The sequence below is a fragment of the Podarcis liolepis genome, assembly GCF_965112155.1.
Source record: "Podarcis liolepis genome assembly, chromosome: 9".
Taxonomy (NCBI): Eukaryota; Metazoa; Chordata; class Lepidosauria; order Squamata; family Lacertidae; genus Podarcis; species Podarcis liolepis.
The window spans coordinates 73,803,556-73,828,315 of NC_139564.1; the positions used below are offsets into that span (position 1 = coordinate 73,803,556).

At 45.6% G+C, this 24,760-nt stretch overlaps 1 protein-coding gene across 1 annotated transcript; it reads right to left on the reverse strand.

Moving 5' to 3' along the window:
• Positions 1 to 1,494: 1,494 nt before the first annotated feature.
• Positions 1,495 to 23,661, reverse strand: HGFAC (HGF activator). Its single transcript, XM_083460748.1, has 11 exons — positions 23,437 to 23,661; positions 22,384 to 22,447; positions 20,827 to 20,958; positions 16,081 to 16,191; positions 11,773 to 11,947; positions 11,354 to 11,439; positions 10,267 to 10,519; positions 6,858 to 6,997; positions 6,270 to 6,410; positions 3,914 to 4,062; positions 1,495 to 1,772 (listed from the first exon to the last, which is right to left on the reverse strand). The coding sequence occupies exons 1-11, from the start codon at positions 23,503 to 23,505 to the stop codon at positions 1,581 to 1,583; spliced, it is 1,512 nt and encodes a 503-aa protein (XP_083316874.1). The 5' UTR covers positions 23,506 to 23,661; the 3' UTR covers positions 1,495 to 1,580.
• Positions 23,662 to 24,760: the final 1,099 nt, after the last annotated feature.

The following is a 24,760-nucleotide window of genomic DNA, read 5'->3' on the forward strand; positions in this document are numbered from 1 at the left end:
TGTCTCCCATAATTGACTAGATTCAGGACCCTTCAGGAAGGGTAAAGAAACTATTTTTCTTTCCCGTCACCCTTGAACTGTCCTCTACTGTGCTACGGCTGCCAACCCCGAACATGAGTGTTTTAATTGCTGTATGGGAAAAAGTGGGGCCTCTTTTTTTTTAACCTCATGACAGGTACCCTCTGCTTCAAAATACTTATGGTAATATTAAATGTTATCTTCCAGTCTCTTCATTCTGTGCCTCATCTGCTGGCAACCACAGACTTAACTGCTGGTTTCATACATTCTGCCCAACTGAAATCCAAATTTTAGCTTACCTGTGGTTGGGCAGCAGTACCCCCCCCCAAATAAAACCCACCAGTAGCAGTGAAGAGTAGTTTTTGTACATGATGAAAACCATGAAAGTCCCTCTCTAGACAACAGGTGTGTGTGTGTTACTCTAATATTCCTTATCTTCATAGTTTCGGCTGCTATCGATATTCCTGCTATCAATATTTATGCTGTATTCCTTGTTCATGACCTGCACAAGCACTTGCATGCAGCTAAGCCTTAGTGTGTGGGCAGTGCTAGGCTTCTGCACTCGTTAAATGTTAGATCACATGCCCAAAGGCGTAGACCTCATGCTTCCCTGTTCAGTTTGTTGACTCCACAATTGCACGACAGCAAATAATTCTCTCTTGCAAGCGTTTTCCAGAATGCCAAGTGAGGCATACTTCCTGCACGGAAGGAACTCTCTCTCTCCATAAGAGAGAGGGGGAGTCCTTTTAAAACAGGGGGTGGTGTTAAAGCAAGGTAAGTACTCTGCAAATGTTTTGCTCTATTGATACCTATCCTGTTTCTCTGCTTCCAAATAGGGCAGTAAAATGGAGAGTTCAGTTCAGCTCTAGTGCTAACCACAGCATAGTTCAGGCATGTCCAAAGTCCATTTGGGGGTCTAATCTGGCCCGCTGGTCAATTTAATCCAGCCCCCATGGCAGTATATGTCCTGGGGTAAAATTGTAGAAAAAGCTCAGCAACTTCAATCCTAAAAAAAGCTCAAGAACTTTGGTTGGCCCTCACGCATGTTCACTTCATCAAATCTGGCCCTCTTTGAAAAAAGTTTGGGGACCCCTGGCATAGTTACTGGTGACCATAATGACTATGTACCCACCCCTGTGGTGCTGTGCCTGATCCTGACCACTCCCACACTCTGATTACAAAACAAACAAGCAAATCCCCAAATTTCAGGTTTTGCACAATTGGCTGCAAGGTGTACGTTTCAATTAGATTGTTAGTTTTTAGTTGAATTCTCACCTATGTGAAAATATGTGTGTATGTCCTGTATAAATGCTCATATAAAAGTTTATAATTTCTATTTCTATTGTCCTTTTTTTTTAGAATAATGCACATTTTTTGTTGGGTAATGCTTTTGGACCTTTTAAACTGACAGCTTAGGGCTTCATCTGAAACGAGTCCATTATTGTGAAGTACGGTAGATAGAAAGACTTGGCAGAATCAGGTGGAACAGGGTGCCTTTTAATGACAACAGTTAGCATTATAAACAATGATGGTGGCAATCCATAATTTCAGCAAAATGCCCTTCATCTGGGTAAGGAACTACGGCTGCTCTTTTGGAGCCGGTTTATCTTCTCATTTATCCAGTCCACATATTTGGTCACTCTTGTATAAACACCAGGCTTCCTCGCTTTGCCACATCCATCACCCCAGCTGATAATGCCATACAGGTAAGATACGCCATCCTTTTCACAGGCCAGGGGGCCGCCAGAATCTCCCTGTTTCAAAGATAAATTTAAGGACAAAAATATTTCACTATGGTTTCCATTATTTGGAAATGTTGGCTCATTTTATTTATCATAGGTTTTGCAAATGACAATCTCTGTGTCTTACGAAACAATTTTGCTTGTTGTAAGCTCAATAACATTGCAAAAGGAGACTAGCAATACGGCTGCAAATAAAACATTTTAAGTGTGTTTTAAGCGCAATATACAATGTGACACTAGATGGCAATGGTGAGCCTTATGGAAAATTCAATGTATTTTTAAACATGCTCTTTTTTTAAAAAAAAGCAGTTTCAAAGCGGTTGTCAGGGAACTGCCATCGGAGCTAGAGGCAGAGGGAAGGCTCCAGAGGGATGGCGGAGAGGGTCCCAATAGGGAGAGAGGCAGCCCGTCCGCTGGGGAAGGAAATCAGCATAACACCAGTAGAGAAGGGGGGCAGGTGGGGGAATCGGAGAGGAGGCTCCACGACTCCTCGCCGGAGACCAGCGGAGAGAGTACGGGTACTCCGCTGCCCACACCCTCCCTGCACAGAAGACTTCCGCGCAAGGAGTCTAGACGGAGACTAGGCGTCAAGGAACTTTTGTGCTGGAAGAAGTTTAAGAAACGCCCACTGACGGATTCTGCCAGCGACTGAGGCAGTCACAATGCTGGAGGCTGTTCAGTCAGAAAGGGTTCAACCAGGTAACCTCGCCAGGAGTGGCGGCAACTTACGCACGAGCAACCCCTAAACCCATTACAGCGGTTTTTATATGTGTCTAGATTCTACCTGGAACACAAGCTGTGTAATAAATTGGAAAAATGTAAATAAGAAAATGGGGATCAAGCATTCCTTACCAGTGTCATAAATTGCCAACAGTGCAGGACACTGATAGGCCTTTCAAAGCAATTGCCAGATAGTTTGGGCCACATAATTAATGCTCATATGGTTGGAGTATTTCCTTGAATATTTGGGCAGGGCCTTTCAGTGCTCACCATTTATGGTGGAATAGTTGCTGGAGGCAGGGGCAGTTGGCATCTTGCCACACAACATTGGCATCCTTCAGCTAGTAGTCAAGAATAATGTACTAACAAACCCTCCCTTTTTTATACTACAAAACCCCCAACTTCTATGCAAGATCTGGAGTGGATCCTCAATACTTTCAGTTGTGGGTCAGCCTGAGAAAACTGCAGGACAATAAATTGTTCAGCTCTAACTAAAAACTCCAGGAGACAATGAAGTGGAATGAGAGGCAAGACCCCAGGCGTCAAAGAACGCCTCCCTCCAGCTCTTCAGCTCCAAACCTGAGGTGCGTCCCTACTGACATATTTCACTTCAGTTCCTTCTTCACAAAAGAATATCCTCTGGGAATTGGACGTTTTTACGATTTGCATCCATTGATGACCCTGCCCATGCATTTTTTAAAAGTACCATATTTTTTGCTCTATAAGACTCACTTTTTCCCTCCTAAAAAGTAAGGGGAAATGTGTGTGCGTCTTATGGAGTGAATGCAAGCTGCACAGCTATCCCAGAAGCCAGAACAGCAAGAGGGATTGCTGCTTTCACTGTGCAGCAATCCCTCTTGCTGTTCTGGCTTCTGAGATTCAGAATATTTTTTTTCTTGTTCTCTTCCTCCAAAAACTAAGTGCGTCTTGTGGTCTGATACGTCTTAGAGAGCGAAAAATACGGTAAATGGTGGAATTGATAGGACTCATAATAGCACTTAAAATGTGGAATTCTCCAATCTCCAGAGGAGTCAAGTCTATATCTATATATCACACTCTCTCTCTATCATTCTGGGTTAGTGCAAGAGCATGTACCTGGTTAGGAGTGGTGAGTTCAGATTTTTGAAATGGAGATCTCAATCTCATCTCCACAGTCTACATTTCAAAAGGGATTTATCTCCCATTAAGCAGAGGTGGCCGCTCCACTAGGCCGCTCCACCACCCCTTTAAGAAGAGAATTTACACCAAACCCAGTATTTTTTTGCGTTCCCTAAGGAAGGGGGAGGAAAGATGTCCTACACAGCCCCCCCCAAAAAACCCAAAAAAACAAAGTGTGAGCAAAACAGAAATGCCAAGAGGGATTCCTTGGACTCTCACATTCACATTCACTCTCTTGTACAAATTTAATTCAGGCAGAAACTCAATAATATTACCTGGCAGGCGTCCGATTTACCATCAAGGTAACCAGCACAGAACATATTTTCACTAATGTCAGCTCCATAAACATCATAGTTCTGACATTTGTAATCGGGGATGATCGGAACTGATGTTTCTTGCAATACTTTAGAATAGCTGGATGAATCTGTAGAAATAAATTGTATAGAAAACAATTAATTCTAACTAGAGCAGAGTAGATTAACTTGAAGTGTTTAAAGTGCTTTGCCAAGCACTCTCCCAAGGGTTGGATTCAACAGTAGTACTACTCAGAGGAGACCAATAGAAATGAATGAATATGACACTTCCTGACAGTAAGAGCTGTTTGACAGTGGAATTTGCTGCCAAGGAGTGTGGTGGAGTCTCCTACTTTGGAGGTCTTTAAGCAGAGGCTTGACAACCATATGTCAGGAGTGCTCTGATGGTGTTTCCTGCTTGGCAGGGGGTTGGACTCGATGGCCCTTGTGGTCTCTTCCAACTCTATGATTCTATGACAACAGAGCCATTTAAAAGGGTCTACTCCGAGTAAAATTTAGTTGGCTACAACCCGGAATAGTTTACATATTTATGTTATGGTTTATATGCTACGTTTTGGCTCAGATGCCCCCAATGTGGTGAACGGAATATTTATGCAAAAATAACAATAATAAAAGTGCAATCAGTGCAGTAAATTAAAATAATATAAAATAGCAAAATAAAATGCAGTCACACTAGTTATATATTTGCGAGCTGGATTCATGCTCAGACACATTTTCCCCAGGGTGGTGTAGTGGTTAGAGTGTCAGACTAAGACCAGGGTTCAAATTCCTAGTCAGTCGTGAAACTCACTGGGTGACCTTGGGCCAGTCCAGTGTCCCTCAGCCTCGTCTACCTGCCAGGGTCATTGTGGGGATTGAATGAGGAGGGGGAGAACAATTTAACCACCTTCAGCTCCTTGGAGAAAAAGGCGAGATATCAGTGCAAACCAACCAACCAACCAAGGAGACAAATAAATACTATTCTCACTTGGAAGCCAGGTTAATTCGCATCCCCATTGCCCATCCTAGTCCAGCTGCTTCAGTTTCGCACCTAGGAGCAAGCCCACCCACAAGCAGTCACCCGGGGGAGTGCCCTCACCCTCATCACACCCCAAAGGAGAAATCCTCGGGGGGGGGGGCTGTCCCTATCATTGCCCGTCCACCAGGGCTGGCCTGCTCAGTCACTCACTGCCCAAAGAACCTGCCAAATAGGCTTCCCCTGGAAACAGCTGTGGCCAAGTTCTAACTCTTGCTCTTCACAGGTGGGGCTGGCAGGCCAAGCCTTATGCAAGACGGGGCTTCAGCAGTGTGCTTAAGCATTTAACTTGACAAATATTCTATTTATTTCTGAGCATTTCACTGAGCCAACTCAGAGAATCGGAAAGGAACATTGAACTCGCAGCCCTACTACTGTAGAATACCCTTCCTAGCCTACTACAGTGGTACCTTGGGTTAAGAACTTAATTCGTTCCGGAGGTCCGTTCTTAACCTGAAACTATTCTTAACCTGAGACACCACTTTAGCTAATGGGGCCTCCTGGTGCCACTGTGCCGCCACCAAGCGATTTCTGTTCTCATCCTGAAGCAAAGTTCTTAACCCAAGGTACTATTTCTGGGTTAGCGGAGTCTGTAACCTGAAGTGTCTGTAACCCGAAGCATCTGTAACCCGAGGTACCACTGTACTGTACTCCTGAAGTGACAGTCAGAAGGGTGGCATATAAATTATTATTATTATTATTATTATTATTATTATTATTATTATTATTATTATTCCTGTATAATCCCATTCACAGTCATGGTTGACTGGCATTGCCTTTTGATCACATAACCATTTCTTTCTGGCCCCTAATTTTCCTCTCCAGCACTTATTTCTTTCCTATAGTTATTCCGAGGGCTCCAATTCCCTTTTCTCTCCATATCCCCTGGATCATGTAGTAGGCAGAAAGGCAAAGGGCCGCTGTGCAGGACCAGGTGTAGGAAAGAAAAGTCCCTGCGCATTTCAGCCTCTGAGGATTTAGTGGCTATTACAAAAGAGAAACTACATTTTAAAACTGGATGCAATGTCTAGAAAGCAGGTGCCATACTTTATGCTGCACTGTGCTCGAATTCTGCGGCAAAAGTCAAAGGACATTTCAGCAAAACAGAGCTAAATCATGCTGTCAATAAAATAATTAACAGGTGATAATGTGTTCTTGAATTGGCCAAAGAAGTGATTCAGTTGACAAATCATCTGCATGAAGACTAAAGTGATCATAGTTCTAAGTCTTGCCTACTTAGAACATCTGGTTATGTCTCTGGTCAGTATCAGTAGCACACATAAAAGCAACATTCTAACTTACTTTCATGTAAGTGTCCCCATCCTGCAATTTGGCATTTCTGATTATCTGGAAAGGGCATTCCCTTTTCCGGCAGGCAGATTGGTCGAACAAACTGGGACTTCACTGCACAGCGTTGTTTCACCTTCTTCAACTTAACCAAAACTGCAAGAGAAAATAACTTTAAAAAAAAAAATCGCAGAAAGTGACTGTGGACTGGTTCACTTGATTTTGAAATCATCAAGCAATGACCACACGTGGATGACCCAGCCCTGCGAGTGAAGAGCTGAGATTTCAGGTACTACCTTTTTTTGGCCTCTCACCTTTGTTCAAAAAAGCACTTTGCCACTAGGAATGGGTGGAATCATAAAGTTCTGGTTTTTATCAAAAGCTTTCTGCAGCAAGGAGAGCAGATCTATTTTGATCTTCCCAAACCTTAGAGTGGATTGCCCTATTGAGGGCAATGCCTGCAGTTCAGTCTGGCCAGGCACAGGGAGCCAGAGCTACACTTCCGGTGTCTGATGGGTGGAAGGGATGGCAATCTCACTGCCCACTTGGCTGCATCTCAATCCACACACTTAAAACTAAACCAGAAAGAAGAAAAAGGCTCACCTATATCATTTTCAGTTGGGTTGTATACTGTGAAGTCAGGGTGCATGAAGTACTTCTCCACATCAAATTCTTGAGTAACAGCTGTTGTCATATTAAAAAAATGTTGTCCCAAAACAATTCGAATGGTTGACATCAGTGGACTGAAGAAAAGAGGAAAGAAAATGATGAAGAGAATGAGGGTATTAAGCTACATGATGCACTTTAAATATTTTATTCTTATTTATCTGTATATTTGAATGATTTTGTTATGACCTTAACAAATACACTTCCTTCCTATAGGCAAGGAACAGAATATTATTGTATTATAATATTTAAATTGGCTGACCCAGCAACTAACATTTTGATTGGGGTGTCAGGGTGCCAATGTAACGTTGTGAGTTGCAGTCGTGATGCTATAAGCCAACTGAAACTTAGGCAGTAGCCCAGCAGCAGCAGAAGGAATAGCAGATATGGGCATGACAGCCATGCTTGCCAAATGAAGAGTAACATTTGGTAACACAAGAAACTTGCTTCCAAAAAAACATTTTGTTGTAAGGAAAACGAAGGGGGAAATTCAGAATAGCAACTGCTTAAGACAATGTTGTATCACCTCTCCACAAACAAACTGGGAGGAGTGCTCAGTAAATGGGTTACCTGGAAGTGACCTTGGTTTGACATAACCTTTGCTTCCATCATGTGGATTTAGTTCTGCCATTGGGCTGCTGAACTAGTGAGGATGTGCCACACTGATTCCTTCTGATTCATGTGGATGCAAACGAGATTGCCAGTCACAGTCTTTAACTTATAGCAAGGGACCATAAGACTCTGGGCAGGAAGCTGAAGGGCCTTGGGGCAAAGGTGCCTTTTTCACCACCGCTTCCTGTTGAAGGATGTGACCCAGGAAGAGAGAGGAAAATCCTAGAAGTAAACCACTGACTGTGCAGTTGGTGTTGTCAATAAGGATTTGGCTTCTTGGAGCATGGTCTCCGCTTCCTTGAGGAAGGACCTCTGGCAAGAGATGGGTTGCACCTCACCGTGGAAGCCAACAGTTGCAAGAAAGGTTTCTTTGGCTATGTCTGAATCAACAGGAAGAACAAGCAAGTAGTACTTCCTCTGCATGGAGAAGACAGAGACATGCTATAGGATGACAAAGAGAATCTGGAACTGCTCAACACCTTCTTTGCCTCTGTCTTAACCCAAAAGAAAGCAGTGCTCAACCTGGTGATAACAGAATACACGTTGCAAGGAGGGAGATGCAGCCCAGATAGGAAAAGAAGACCTAACTACTTGAAATGTAGAACTCTCCAGGGCATGGTGCACTACACTCAGGGGTACTAAACGAGCTTGCAGGTGTAATCTAAGAATTTCTGTCTATAATCTTTAAGAAATATTGGAGAACAGATTAGGCTCCTGCAGAGTGGCAGCAGGCAAAGGTGAATAAATACCAACCAGTCAGCTTGACACTGATACCAGAAAAGGTCCTGGATAAATGGTCTGTCTGTGGGCACTTAGAAAAGGATGCTGTGATTACTAAGAAACAATCTCATTTCTTTTTTTGATAGAGTTACAGGATTGGTGGATCAGGGCAATGGTGTAGACATGGCATTTCTTGAGTTCAAGTCCCCCATGATATTCTGGTGGAGAAGCTGGTGAAATGTGGGCCGGATGAGGTAATTGTTAGGTGGATTGTAGCTGGTTGACTGGCCAAACCCAAAGAGTGTTTACAAATGTTTCCTCAACATATTGGGGAAAAGTGACAAGTGGGGTGCTGCAGGGTTTTGTCCTGGGCCCATTGTTGTTTAGCGTCTTCATAAAGACTTGGGTGAAGGACTTGAGGTGATGCTCATCCAGTTTGCTGATGATCCTCAGGGTCCCTTCCAACTCTACAATTCTATGACACCAAACTGGGAGAGATAGCTAATGCTGCAGAAGACACAATGGGGATTCAATATGACCTTGACAGATTGGAGAACGAGGCATGAAAAACCAGCTGCACAAATATAAGGTGGGGGACACCTGGCTTGCCAGTAGTACATGTGAAAAGTGTCTAGGGATCTTAGCAGGCTGCAAGCTTAACATGAGTCAACAATGTGATGCAGCAGCAAAAAAGCTAATTCCATTCTAGGCTGCATCAACAAAAGTATAGAATCCATGGAAGTAATAGTCCAGCTCTATTCTGCCTTGGTCAAACCACACCTGGAGTACTGTGTCCAGTTCTAGGCACCACAATTTAAGAAGGATATTGACAAGCAGGATTGTATGCAGAGTAGGGTGACCATGAAGATAAAGGGTCTGGAAACCAAGGCTTATGAGGAGTGGTTGAGTTGGGTACGTTTAGTCTGGGAAAGAGGAGACTAAGAGGAGATATCTGAGCCATCTTCAAATGTCTCAAGGGCTGTCACATGAAAGACGGAGCAAGCTTGTTTTCTTCTGCTCCAAATGGTAAGATCCAAGCCAATGGCTTCACGTTACAAGAAAGGAGATGCCGATTAAACATCAGAAAAAACCTTCTGATGGTAAGAGCTGTTTGACAGTGGAACAGACTTCGTCAGACGGTGGTGGACTCTCCTTTAAGCAGAGGTTGGATGACCATCTGCCATGAATGCTTTAGCAGAGGTTCCTGCAGTGCAGGGGGTTGGACTAGATGACCTTTGGGCTCCCTTCCAACTTTACAATTCTATGATTCTAGATTTAAACCGTAGAATATGTAACGTCAGGTACACAGCAGATAAAGACATGACTGGGTCAAAAGTGGGGCTGCATCCGTAAAGCCCTGTGCATAGTGCCCAACATTGCTCTTTGGAAGCCCCATTGTTCAGGAGATCATTGGAGCTGACAGAGAGCTGCGTGTGGCACTTTGAAACATCAGAGTTTCAAAGCAATGCACACACATCTCTGCAAGTACCGACAATCCCCTGATGATCAGCAGAGAGCTGTGAAAGGAGCTTTAAAGTCCTGACAATCAGCAGTTTGTTGGGACTCCAAAGTGATGCACACCATACTTTGGTCAAACTTGGCCACAGAGGGTGGGGAAAATATGGATCCAGCTGCCAGCCAGTTTCAGTCCCCCCCTGTCTGATAGATGGGAGTTGGGTTTCGCTATATTCCTGGCATTGCTTCTTTAATATAACATCAGCTGCACCTTCTGGGAATTGCTTTTTATTTATGCTTGCTGTTCCAAACTGCTAAATACTGTTTCAAAATATAAAAAGTTCTGAGAGTCCCATTATATAAAACACAATTCCTTTACAGTCTTTGTGATACCTGCAGGCTAGTGCACATGCTAAGAAGGTTCTGAGCGTTAGGGATTCTTGCCTCAAACTTCATTCCATTTTCGCTCAGGGGTCTCACATGAAACATTTTGTTTGATTTAAAAGCAGTTTGAGGCACGTGCAGTGAATTTCAGATGAAATCAAAGCATAGGCTCTACCTATCAGCAAAACAATGTGCAGCTGTCACCACCCAACAAGAACGAAGAAGGCTTCCAGCACAGAAATTTCTCCCAATATATATGCTGGCCAGCCAGGGATGTGATCCTGGCAAGGAGGAAGACCCTCCTGTAATTCTGGGTCTTAAGAAGTTTCGCTTCTTATGTCTTCTCCCACATAAACTCTGGACCACGGCAAAGTCATCAAAAGTTTCCGGGGGTGGGGGTGGGGGTGGCGGCCGCCGCCTTCTGCTCCCTGAGTGAAGAACAGACATATTTAATCTTTTACCCATTTTTACTACTGAATCTTTACTATTTACTTTAAATAGCTACGGAAATATGATTACAAGGCAAAGAGCTCTTTTCTGATTATGGCGTCTTCAGAGTGGCGTAGCAGAAGTGGAGCAGCTTAATTTAAGCTTCATCTTCTCATTCTGGGCGTTTCCTGCTTGCTGCTCAAGCTGATGCCATCCCACTAACATCAGAGTCCGAAACTGCAGAGGAGGGGTAGAATCACCCTGCTTATGTCATTCCTAGTTCAGCCTTTGATGTTAGCATTGTGCTTCCCTTCCCTGTGGTGCTATGTCCCTTTGTTGCTGGACTTGGGTTGGATCAGGCCATTTTATTCATACTAGTGAGTAGGGTCTCAAACTCAAGCACTTCTCAGCCAGATGCACCCCAGTCCTTCAGAGCCACATCATGCGCACACAACCTCATACAAATCCGTCTCTTCGTCTCTCAGTCCTTCCCCTGGAGCAGAACTTGGGCAGGCTGAATGCCCCAAGTCAGCCTTGCATGAGAACTGATACAGAAGTCTTTAAGGATTCATCTTTACAGAACAGCAGCAGAACTTGGTCTGGAGAGGAAGGGGAGGCATATACTGGGCTGGGCTGGGGGAGACAGACAGGACTATCTATGGAGCTGTTGTACCAGCTGTTATCTGCTCCAGAACATTCTGACCTTAAACATAAGAAATGGCACGTGACCTGTATATGGAAGGGGAAAGAGACTTGTTCCTGCCTTACATTTACTAATTTCACTTCTTCCTTTGCTTATGCTAACTTCAAAATGGATGCAAAATGTTACTTACGACATAAAGTAACATTGCAGTATTCCCAAGATACTGAGTTTTCTTTGACTGTGTAGCACCATGGCTCCTTGTCTTCATCTGGGTTTCTAACACAGTGGGGAGGAAAAACATTTGCCCCTTAATGTTTGGTGAACATTGCTTTTGTCACTAACCCCACCATTTTTCCCTCTTATGCACGTTTGGGTTTTCTTCATATACCTTCAGTTCTAAACCCAATTTTCTCTCTGGTTTCTGTCTGCATCATTCCAGTGGCTTTGCTAACACACAATACCACACATCTATCAAAGTAGAGAAGAATATGTGTGCATGTGCGTATATGTGTGCAATCAGAGAGTCACTGGGGTGAGAACCAGTGTGTAACCCACAAATGTCTCTATTTTTACTTGTATTTTCCTTTATCTACCAGCTAATTTTCTTACCGGCAGTATGAATGTGGTCCCAGTCCCAGTTGCACGGGGTTTTCAACTATGTCAGCATGAAGCTCTTGGTAAAGGAGATCTGAATTCCATGGCAGACAATTATCTCCAGAAATTGTCTTTTTCTCAATGCCCCTGTAGTCTGTCCCATTACCAGAATAGCAATGTTGGCTAGGACCTGGATAAACATACAGAAGTCTTAAGTAAACATCTGCTAGCATAACATTATCCACTTATTTCTGTGAGGGAGAGGGTGGCGCTGTGGTCTAAACCACTGAGCCTCTTGGGCTTGCCGATCAGGAGGTCGGCAATTCAAATCCCCACAATGGGGTGAGCTCCCGTTGCTCAGTCCCAGCTTCTGCCAACCTAGCAGTTCGAAAGCACACCAGTGCAAGTAGATAAATAGGTACCGCTGTGGCGAGAAGGTAAACCATGTTTCTGTGCGCTCTGGTTTCTGTCATGGTGTTCCGTTGCGCCAGAAGCAGTTTAGTCATGCTAGTCACATGACCCTTTCCACAGCCACATGTCTGTGGAAAAATGCCGGCTCCCTCGGCCTGAAAAGCAAGATGAGTGCCACACCCCATAGGCGCCATTGACTATGTCCAGGGGTCCTTTACCTATTTACAGTGCTTTTTTCTGGGAGGACGCAGGGGTACGCATAGCCCTAAACATTTTGTGAATCTAAGTTTGAACTCATTGAGGGGCAGTATTTCAATATGAGTAGGAAAATGAGAGTACCCCTAAACATTTTTTTAAGAAAAAAAGCATTGCCTATTTACCTTTTACCTATCCACTTATTATTTACACACACACGTGTTTGTGTACTACTTTTATATCCTGCCATTCTTCCAAGGAGCTCCAGGTGGCGTGCAGTGAGCTCTCTCTCTGCATTTTGTCATGACAACAGTCCTGTGAGGTAACTCAGGCCGGGAGATAGTGACTGGCTCAAGGTCGGCAGTGAGCTTTATGGCTATTTTAACCTTGGTCTCCCACTTCCTAGCCCAACACTCCAGCCACTGGTTCTCTCTTGGTCCATATGGGCAGTTGGTCTACAACATTATTCTGTTAGTGATAACAGTGGCATAGCGCGGTTTGCCAGTACCCAAGGAAAGGCAATTATTGCGCCCTCTAACCCATGGTTCCTGTCAGGGCTGGATGGAGGCAGTGGTGGTGGTGGGGAAGTATCTTCCCAGCAAGGAAAGAAGAAGAAGAAGAAGAAGAAGAAGAAGAAGAAGAAGAAGAAGAAGAGGAGGAGTTTGGATTTGATATCCCGCCTTTCACTCCCTTTAAGGAGTCTCAAAGTGGCTAACATTCTCCTTTCCCTTCCTCCCCCACAACAAACACTCTGTGAGGTGAGTGGGGCTGAGAGACTTCAGAGAAGTGTGACTGGCCCAAGGTCACCCAGCAGCTGCATGTGGAGGAGCGGAGACGCGAACCCCGTTCCCCAGATTAGGAGTCTACCGCTCTTAACCACTACACCACACTGGTAAGGAGGAGGAGGGGAGGAGACAGTGGCTGCAGCCATTGTTGTTGTTGTTGTTGTTGTTGTTGTTGTTGTTGTTGTTGTTGTTGTTGTTATATTTTAACATTTTTACATCACTTGATTGGCTTTTTCTTTTGGAATCCCCCCCCCCAACTTTGTGCCCAGGGCAACAGCCCCTCTGACCTCCCATGCTACACCACTGAGTGATAAGGCAAGCTTGTGTTGGAAATGACCCAAGCTGCTTCCAGAAAAACTGGGAAACATTTCGGAATATTGAGGTGATCCAAATTTGTCCTACCCCCCCATCTCAATGTGACCCTAGTTCCACCCACCCCCTCTTCACCACACCCTGATTTCTTCAGCCATCTTCTCCTTTCAACTCTATTTTCTGGGCCACCACTGTTGATGGTGGACCTGGCTGTAGGCCACTGGGAGAGAACATCATTGCCTTCACATTGCAGCAGCCCTTGGTGAAGCTCCATTTCCCAGGGCAGGGCCACTTGTGTACAGTACACAGCTTGGATAGAATGGATCCTGTTCTCACTATAAGCACACCTGACTGCCCAAGGAAAGGTGATGCCGATGTTATCAGCCCCAGCTGAAACCTATGACCCACTCTCTTCTTTTGCAATATGTCTGAAGAACTATGAATGGCAAGCATGGTGTAGTTCTGTTGCTTTGTTGAGTATTTAGCAAACTCTGAGTTTTATTTCACCATGTTTGCCTAAAAATGTATCTCTGTTCTTGCAGCTGTTCTTAGTCTTACTACTTTTCTCCCTTTTAAAGCATTAAATTCTGCTGGATTTTGCCACCTAGTGGTAAACAATAAGAGCTGCAGTTTCTTATCTGTAAAGTTTCACATCATCTGCACAATATTTAATTTTTTTAATGATCTTTTGCCTTTTGTGGATAAACAGTGAATATGACAATGAAACTACAAGGACTTCAGGGCAGCTTGGGTCGTGGTGGTAGTGGGTTTTCCTCTTTTTTTTGTCCCTCTTTACAGGGGTTTAGATGATAGCCAAAGGGAGAGCAACTGTGTCAGCTAAGGTGCTGAAAAAGCAAGTTAAATGTGATGGCCCAACACAGTGAATGAAGAGTAAAATGGTCATTGTAAGAAGCAAATATCTGGTTATCTAGCTAGACTACTTGCCCAGCCTAATCAGTTGCTATTTTGTCCACCATACTATAGAAAAAGCATGAAGTTGCTGGCTTGGTGGCAAAGAGGGGTTATTTGAATCCAACCTAATCCAGTTTCTAGACCATCTGACAAGGTTGGACATATGGGATAGTTCTGGAAGTCAACCCTATGAGGAGTGGGGAAGGCATGGCTGCTACCCACGCCACCCCACCCCCTGTCCCCACCCCACCTCCTGCCATTCGCTAGAGTGTTTGTCTAGTAATCTAGCCAGCCTTTCCTTGTAGCCTATCTGTCCAAGTTAAGTCTGCCCCTAAAAGCTTAACCATTTTGTTTTTTCTCTCCCAGCTTGAGACAAAAAGTCATAGAATCATAGAATCATAGAACCATAGAGTTGGAAGAGACCACAAGGGCCATCGAGTCCAACCCCCTGCCAAGCAGGAAACACCATCAGAGCACTCCTGACATATGGTTGTCAAGCCTCTGCTTAAAGACCTCCAAAGAAGAAGACTCCACCACACTCCTTGGCAGCAAATTCCACTGTTGAACAGCTCTTACTGTCAGGAAGTTCTTCCGAATGTTTAGGTGGAATCTTCTTTCTTGTAGTTTGCATCCATTGCTCCGTGTCCGCTTCTCTGGAGCAGCAGAAAACAACCTTTCTCCCTCCTCTATGTGACATCCTTTTATATATTTGAACATGGCTATCATATCACCCCTTAACCTCCTCTTCTCCAGGCTAAACATGCCCAGCTCCCTTAGCCGTTCCTCATAAGGCAGCGTTTCCAGGCCTTTGACCATTTTGGTTGCCCTCCTCTGGACACGTTCCAGTTTGTCAGTGTCCTTCTTGAATTGTGGTGCCCAGAACTGGACACAGTACTCTGCTGTCTCTCTCTCTTTCAACTCTCATTCTGTAAGTAGTTCCTTTCAATATAAATCTTTTCCTGCATGAATAAAGCCTTTGAACTCCAAAAACATAAGTGATAATTTCAATCTCATTCACTTGAGCTGCAAGCTCTCCTAACACTAGAAAAGGTAGACCTTGCCGTAGGCATGCATGCATTGGGACAGACTACATAGGGCTGCCTTTGAACACAACTTGGGAACTTTAACTGGTACAGAATCCAGCTGCTCAAGGTGCTTGCCACGTTAGTCAAAGCATATGACATAAACTCTATACCAGTTGCACAGGTTGTCAGGATGCTCCTGGGCCCAATTCAAAGTCCTGGTTTTGGCTTCTAAAGCCCTAAATGGTTTAGAGTCAGGTTAGTTAAAGGGTTGATTACTTCTATATGGACTTGACTATGCCTTAAGATTGGCATCAGTGGCCCTGCTTGGTAGGTTTTAAATACTATATTGTAAGCCATGTTGAGGAGTCAGAGCAGATAAAGGCTCCTGTAAAGCAGCCTAAAAATAAACATGAGTAAATAAAATGTCCATATTGACAGACAAGCTGTGCCACAAGAAAGGGCAGCAAGAGTCCAGAGTTCCAATAATTCTAAATCTAGTCCATTCAGCTCTGGGAATCAAGCATCAAGGAGCAGGGAGTTGTTTATCAAATTCCAAAACAAAATTTATGAATACCTCATAGAAGGGTCCTGGATATAGCATAAGCCTCCATGAATGAGGCCTAAATTCTGTGGAAGGAAATAAGTCAAAGAGCCAAACTGTGTGAAAGTTGAATACAACTCACCCACATTGCAGTGTTTTCCTGCCCAGGGTGCTTTGCAGTCACAGACTGTTTCGTTAGTGAAGACGATCTTCTTGCAAGTACTGCCATAGGGACATGGATTGATGGTGCAGCCTGCAAGGTGAAGCAGAGGACTTATCCACACTGACCTTTTGCCCTGCTCTGTCCAGGCAGAAGCCTGCACTTTAACACTCCGTGTCCAAGCATTTCCTACCCCCCACCCCAGTTTCCCCCACAAAAACTCGCTCTTTAAAGCTGAACCAGAGCAAATGTCAATTCAGGTTTTCCACACATTGATGTTTGCTCCAGTTGAAGGTTTGTCCACACTTACCTTTCCTCTGCTCTTTCTGAGCGTGGATGCAATTTAAAGTTCTGTGTCTGAGCAACCTCTCGCTTTTCACTCTTTAAAGTTCAGTTGGGGCAAATGTCAATCCATGGAAAACCTGAATTGACATTTAACCTTTAAAGAGCGGGTTTTAAAGCTCCAGAGCAAGAAAAAGGATGCTAGGACACTGTTAAGAAAAAATCTGGGTGTGAGGCTGCTCAGTCACCCAGCTGGTCGGGCAGAGCCCGTGGGTCCCTGCAGAATAGGAAGGAGTCCAGTCAACCGGAGCAAATAGCTGTAGACCAAAGTTTATTGTGCAATAGGTTCAAAGAGCAAATTTTGAACCCCGAGGATGGGGTGACAAAGACTTTTAAAACTTTCCCACCACATCCCAGAATACAGTTCGAAGGGGAGGGCTTAACCTTGGCAAACATGTCCAGACAAGTCCTTGGTACAAGATTAGCATAAGCAGACATGGGAGGGCAAGACTCAGGTACAAGATTAGCATAGACAAATATGTCTTAAGTTCCCGCCACCCAAAAGTACAATAGAACTTCCTTTGCATGTCTGGAGCCTGAGGCAAGTCAGGTGACGAGATTTGGCTTCCTTTGGCTAACAATTTTCACCTCTGAGAACGTCCTGGAGTCCTTTTTCAAGGGGAAAATAGCTTTGGAATGGGGGGAACTGGGAAAGGAGATTAATTTCCGTAACAACACAGAGCATTAATGTGTGAACCTCTGCCTGGAAGGTAAGCCTTAACATGCACACAATACCCACAGAAACGGCCTAAAGTGTTTTTGTGATAAATGCTGAGGCGCACATTACTAGTAGGAAAATCCAAAGGTGAATTAAAACTGGACCAACCCCATATTATCCCCAGAGTCTCATAGAATACATATAGAGATTGAGATATATAATGTCAGTTGAATTCTAACTGGAATAGAATAATGTCCTTCCTGGAAAATACTTTAAAAATCCAAAAGACTCAGGTATAAGAGTCTGAGGGAGGAGGAAACTCAGTGGCTGCACCATAATTGACCATGAACACACCAAAACAATACAGTGGTACCTCGGTTGAAGAGCAGCCCTGTTTATGAATTATTTGGTATACGACTTCAGCAAAACCGGAAGTAGTGTCCCAGTTTGCGAACTTTACAAACAGAAGCTGAATGATGGAAGGGCACCGGCGACGGGAGGCCTCATTAGGGAAAGTGCGCCTTGGTTTAAGAATGGCTTTGATTTAAGAACGGACTTCCAGAACGGATTAAGTCCGTAAACCGAGGTACCCCCCCCTCTCTCTCTCTCTGTATGTGTGTATACACAGGGTGACTTTAACAAAATATTTTCCCCCCTCTCCTACTCCGCTCACCCCATTTTATTTTATTTTTTTGCAAATTAAATTTTTATTGATTTTCAGTATACATACATACATTCATAAATTACACATATATAGGTTACATATTTAACTTAGGTGCTATCATGCCTCTGAGTTCCCTCCATTTCTTTGGTAAGTATCAAATAAAGTTCTAATGTTGCGTACTTTATATCTCATATTTTCAACTACATGCTGTAAGAGTTATTCCAACCCTACCAGTGTCTTCAAAGATTTACAATTGTTTCTTATATACATCAAATATTTACTCCAATTTTCTTGAAACTTCTGCTCACCCCATTTTAATTTAATATTTACGTTTATAAGCTTGCTTTTCCTCTCAAGGAGCTCAGTGTGATTCACGTAGGCCTTTCCCACCCCTCACCCTATTTTCCACACCACCAGCCAGAAAGCAGCAGTCCCCTCCATGTGGGCACACACAAAGCTCTGTACGCATATGCATACACATGCACACACGGCTTATAGGCAGCAGCAGCAACCCGCAACCCGCAACCCCTATTTCAGGCACACAATTCCGCTGCACTATTTAGTCTCCTCTCCCCCCCCCCCCGGGGTGAACGAAGGCTAACCAACACTCGGGGCGGGGAAAACCGCTGGCTGCACACGCGTTGCGCCGCTGCGTATGATGCATGTGTGGTGTCACTACATACAATGCATGCATGGCATTGCTACGTAGGGCGCATGTGTGGCGTCACTACGTACAATGCATGTGTGTGACACCGCACATGTGTTGTACATAGCAGTTTGCTGCCAGCGCCACCTGAACATCGTACAGACAGTGGCGGGATCCTCTGCTCACGGCGGCAGTGTTAGCGGACCGATCCTCCAATTGTGGCTGTAACGGCGACGGAGGGCTCCCACCGCCATCCGCAGGGCGCTCGGGCGGCGCCGGTGGCAAACTGCTATGTACAGCGCATGTGCGGCGTTGCTACGTACAGCGCATGTGTGAGACACCGTGCATGCGTTGTACATAGCGGTTTGCTGCTGGCGCCGCTCAAACACTGTACGGACTGTGGCGAGATCCTCTGCTTGCAGCTGCGAACGGAGGATCCTCCACGTGCGGCTGCGGTCCCACGATGGCTACTCATGCCGCCGTGCCCAGGGGTGGTGGGGCGAGCACCACACGGGGTGCCTTCTTGTCACCCCTCCAGACATGGCACCCAGGGCGCACTGCCCCCCGCCTTCCCTGCAGCGCCATTGCCCCCCCAACACACACACATTGCAGAGTGTCTGTCCTAAAGTGACTGAAACAGCCACTTCACAGAGGCAATCAGCAGGACACAGTGGCGTAGCGTGGGGGGTGCCAGGGGTGCCGGCCGCACCGGGTGCAACATCTGGGGGGGGGCGCAAGTCCAGAGGGAAGGGACAAGCAACCGAGGCTTGTTTGGGGTGGGGGGTCGTCGTCTCCGTTTGGCCAGCCCCCCTCGAGGAAGCGGGAACCTCTCCAAGGCGCAGCGCGCCGTCGGTGGAGGGAAAAGAGCAGCAGCAGCAAAGCCGGGAGGAGGAGGAGGTGGAGGCGCCGCCTGCCACAGGATCCGATCCGAGCCTGCTAATCGCTTGCTGGGAATTAAGCAGCTCAAAGAGGCAAAGGAAGAGGTGGAGCCACTGGCCCGGCCGGGAGGAAGCTGGAGAGAGCAGGGCGCCTGGGCGAGGCGAGGTTGGGTAGGTGCGCCCTGGCTGGCTACCCGCCTCCCGGGCTCAGTGCCTCCATGACCCTTCCAGCGGCTGGCCTGCTCCTGCTTCTCCCCCGCCTCCTTCCCATTGCCGGCGCTTTGATCTCATCCGGATCAGGGACGAAACACGCCAATCCTTTGCTACTTCTTGTCTGCTGCTTCATTTCTCCAGGGAGAGAGAGAGGAGAGGAGAGGTGCCGGGGATTGCCAAGCGCGCATGACGCAAAGGGCCTGCCCACGCGCAGGCTGAGCTCCGCGTGGTGGGGGCGGAGGGAGGCGCTCTGCACATGCTTAGGAGGCGCTCGCCAGTGGCGTAGCGTGGGGGGTCAGGGGGGCCGGCTGCACCGGGTGCAACATCTGGGGGTTAGGGTTAGGGGGCGCAAATCCACAGGTTAGGGGGCACAAATTACTTGCCTTGCCCCGGGTGCTGACAACCCATGCTACGCCACTGGCAAGACATGCTATTTCCTAATTTTTTTGAAAAGAGAGGAGAAAGTGCACAGCATTTCTGGTTGTCTCTCCCTTCTTGCAGGCAAGGAAGCTGGTGCTGCAGTTCAGAAAGGCTTCAAAGCCTTTCCTCCTTCTTCCCCCTCTCCATAGCACTAATGATTCTTCCCCACTTTGCCAAGAGGGAGAAAGGACCACTTCCCCCTGTAGCCTTTTTAAAGTGACTGTGGCTTGGTTGGGGAGCCGGGTGAGGAAATATAAACCCAGGAGAGGGCAAAGAAGCAAAGGGCCCCCCCCCCCAGCACCTCCTCCTGCCCATTGGCTGGATGCCACCTTCCCAAGGGGCAGCTCTTCAAACATAGGGAGGCTGCCAATGGAGGCAACGCCATGGGACTCCCGTGTATGGAGCAGGGCAGAGGCAGGGGGTGCAAAAAATGATTGTGCCTTGAGAAATTCATTTGTGAAGGCAGGACCATCAACTATTCAGAAGTGGTGCCCATGATCTGGTACAAAACCACTTAAATTGTTGAATAACTTTTAGAACTTTTGGTCAAATTCAACCTGTGAGCAGCATATTATCCAGAAAGTCCAGTCCAGTCCAGTTATTAAGGATTTGAAAACTGAAAAGGAGGTGAAGAAGATAAAATCCTTTCAGGAAACTTAAGAGAATACTTGAAATTACTATCATGCAGCCACTTCACAGATTACATTTTAAGATGCATACCTTTTAATTGCTGTAAATGATTTAAGGCTGAGAGTGTGACTTCTTCACTACTCTTTGCATTATTTAATCCAATTCAACTTCTGTGTCTCAATCATTTTATTTTTTTATCATTTCACTGGACTACATATAAACGGATTCGCAAACATACTAAAATAAAGCATGCAGTATAGAAGCTGTATAGAAATACCTGTGTGCTGTGCATATTGGCAGTTAATTAGGTTGTTAACGCATGTGCATTTCTGCACTATCCCTTGGTAGATTCTTGGCCAGCTTTCTCCAGTTGCAAAATATTCATGCAGAGTTTCATCAAAGCATTTTTCTGCAGTTTAAAAAAATGCAACAGAGCACATTAAGCCTTATTCTTTCTTTCTTTCTTTCTTTCTTTCTTTCTTTCTTTCTTTCTTTCTTTCTTTCTTTCTTTCTTTCTTTCTTTCTTTCTTTCTTTCTGCATGCTATAAAAGAAACATTGCTGGAGTGCATATGAAGATGTTCCTGGCTCCAGCCCATCTGGTCCATCACCATGACCAAGCAGGTGCCTGTGGGAAACCTGCAAACAGGACCTTCTCCCCTTCTGCGGTTCCCAGCAGGCCCATGTGGAGCTTGTCTGAGGCCCGGGGAAGGAGCAGGGGCGTAGCTAGCTGCTCTGGCACCCAGAGGGGCAGGGCGAGCTGCCCACAGGGGCACTGCGGCAATCCACGCATGTGGGCGCCGCACAGGGTCAGCATGGCGATCCGTCTGGGGGGCGGCGTGGTGATCTGCACAGGGGAGTGGCTCGGTGAGCTGCCCACGGAGTCTGCCTGGCAGAAGCAAGCCCCACGCTGCCGTTTCGGGCAGCGCGGGGCCCCGAGCCATTGCGTTACTCCCAAGAGAGATGTGTGGCTTGAGCACGCTGGAGGCCAGGTCCCGCGGTAAGTGCCAACCCCTGCGGTGTGCCATTCTGTCACCCCCCTCAAGGATGACATCCGGGGCAGACCGCACCCCCACACCCCCCTTCCTACGCCCCTGGGAAGGAGTCTTGTTAGAATAAAGTATAAACTCAAACAAAAAAGCAGCCGGTCCCTGGCACTCCACCCCCGCCCTCTGGGTGCCCCCTCCCCTCTACATGGGCCTGGTTCCCAGCAATGCGTGTTCAGAAGTATGCTGCCTCCGACCTCCAAGAGCATAAATGATGAACCCTAATATTTTCCCAGTGAGTAAATTACAGCAGGAAGTTCATTATATTGGAGGGACTGCAGTATATTGGGCATATGTCGCCCACCGCCATGAGGTTCCTAGCAGCAGAGAGACTATCCATTTCCATAGCCATGAATAATGTGGGCGAACCAGAGCTGGGAGCAGAACTGAGGGATGCAAGCACCTCAAGTGAATTGAAGACCTCCTCAGCCCAGCCAGAGGTGCTGCAGAGGAGAAGCAGTGAGGAGGTCACCTCCCAGCCCTGCGAGGTCTTGGGGTGCCACCTTGTGGCAAGGAAGGCAAGGTAAGCAGGATGGCTCTCGCTGAGAATCCAGCCTCAGGTGCAACCAGTTTGCCATATCAATTCAGTTGGATCATGGAAATAACCTTTGGAATCACATCTTGGAATCCATCTTGGAAGCCGTCCAGTGAGCAATTTTACATGCTGTGAAAGCAAGCTAGGAAGGAAGGAAGGAAGGAAGGAAGGAAGGAAGGAAGGAAGGAAGGAAGGAAGGAAGGAAGGAAGGAAGGCTTAGTTTGTTGGGGAGGCACATTAGAGCATCTTTGGTACCTCTGGAGTGATGAACTTCATGTCTGGATTCTCCTGGCTCAGTACCAGAACTCTTCCTTCCTTCCTACAAATAAAACAATGAAGAACAAGTTTGCTTTTATAGAGGATTTTCTCAATACAAAGTCCCTATTGGCAGAAGAGCAGCCAGGGATTGCCTTTTAAAAACAACTCAATCACCTGAGGCACCGAGGCAGCAACCTATGGCAGCTTTTAGTTTCTGCCTTTTTCTCACAGACATAAACCTTGCAATAGGCCTATTAACAATACATTTGGGAATGCCTTGCAGTTGGGAGCCCTGTTCAACATCTATATAAAGACGTGGATGAAGGATTTGAGGGGATAATCCTATAATTTGCACATGACACCAAACAAGAAGGGATGGCAAATGCCAGAGAAGACAGAATGAGGATTCAAGATGACATTTATAGATTGGGGAACTGAGCCCAAACTAAGAAAATGAATTTCAGTAGGGGCAAATGTTATACACTTAGGCACAAGCAAACAACTGCACAGATATAAGATGAGGGGCACCTTGCTTGCCAGTAGTACAAGTGATAAGGGCCTTCGTAGGCCACAATCTTAACATGAGTCGACAGGGGGATACAGTGGCAAAAAATAGCTAATATTATTCTAGGTTGCATGAAGAATAGCATCAAGGGAATTAATAGTCCTGCTCTCTTCTGCCTTGGTCAGGCCCCACCTGGATTACTGTGTCCAGTTCTGGGCACCACAATTTAAGAAGGATAGTGACAAACTGGAAGGTGTGCAAAGGATAATTTAGATGACATTCCTGCACTGCAGGGGGCTGGACTAGATGACCCTCAGGTACCACCCAACTCTACAATTCTATGAAAGTCCTCTTTGAGTCTATGCTCTGGCCTCCAGTTTCAGGGCAGCCATGCTTAAGGTTCTTTGTTGCACATTTTAAATGCAGTGTACACCAGTGCCAAAACATGTTTCGGTTTCGGGACATTTACAGCACATTTACTAAGGAGTATGTTCTTTAAATATTGGTGATAATGTTGTGGGAAGAAAATGAAGAGGCACACTTACCATTCGCTCAGGAGCACTGCTTAACGCCAAAGAGAGGGTAACAACCATGGAGCAAATGTAGACTTTCATATTTCACCTTTTTATTTCTATTTTATTTTCTTCTTTTGCAACTCCTTGTAATTTTCCTGGAGGAGTGGGCCTTCCAGTGTCGGAAAATCCAGAGTGGGAAGTCTAATCAACATTGGGGCTTATGGAAACCCCCCTGCGTTAGAGAGTATGTTTGACTTTTTAAGCAATCACTCGTTCAGCAATGTTAATAAGTAATGTGTTTGTGTACAGAGGTAAATATTGGTTTCAGAAACATTTCGGGGAAAGCACACACAAAAAGTAGGCCCAAGGATGGACTAAATATGCTGCATCCTGAACAGTTAAGAATTTGGGTTAGTTCCCATTTGGGCTGATTAATATTTCCCCAAAGTTTCCATGCCTTTCCCTTATTTGTCATACTCCCAAATAACCAGAATAATCAGCAGTGAACAGGAAATCTGGACTGGTATTTAGATCCCCAGGTTTTTTAATAGAGTTCATGCCAAATCTATGAGAGTCTATCATTTATTTATTTATTTATTTATTTATTTATTTATTTATTTAGCACCTCATCCCTAGATCTCAGGGCAGTTCAGCTGAGAAAAACACAAAATACATAATAGATAATTCAGAAGAGAGAGAAACAATTGGGTCCAAGTACTGACATTCCAATGTGTTGTGAAATCTATTTTACTTTGTTTCACCCCCTTTACAACAGGCTTCCTCCACCTCAGCCCTCCAGATGCTTTGAGACTACAATTCCCATCATCCCTGACTATTGGTCCTGCTAGCTAGGGATTATGGGAGTTGTGGGCCAAAAACATCTGGAGGGCCGAGGTTGAGGAAGCCTTCTTTACAATGTAAATGGATTTAATGGTGGAGGTGAACTCCTGTTTGGAAGGCAGACGGATGACATTCATAGATGGTTTCAATGTCACAGTTACAGTTTACGTAGCAAAGATTCAGATTTAGCCTTTTCTTTTTATTGGGTTAGGGTGGTAATCAGAACTTGAACGCATCACTTTTATTAGGGCATCAGACCAAGCTTGGTCCCAGTGGGACATTATGCGATTGGGATGCCCTTTCCCTTGTGGAGATTGGTGACTCCACTGAGTTTGTTGGTGGTGTCAAGGAAGGAACCTGTTGTGCTGGAGTCCATGCAGCGGTGACCCCTCAGAGTTTTTGGTTCTCTGGACTTTGCTCAAGCTGATGCCCATGTGCAGCTCTCTTCCCCCAGGAAAGGCAGCCAGAAAAGACTTTTGCTTCACCCATAGCCACAGCCTTGGATTTGAGCAGA

Bases quoted from the DNA above. Each gene is read 5' to 3' on its own strand.
- HGFAC (XM_083460748.1), bottom strand. From the start codon at position 23,505: ATGAAAGTCTACATTTGCTCCATGGTTGTTACCCTCTCTTTGGCGTTA. The intron at 16,192-20,826 runs GTATTTCTATAC...TTCACCTTGCAG, and splicing joins CCAATATGCACAGCACACAG to GCTGCACCATCAATCCATGT. The intron at 6,998-10,266 runs GTAGAGCCTATG...TCTTTTCTTCAG, and splicing joins GCACATTGTTTTGCTGATAG to TCCACTGATGTCAACCATTC.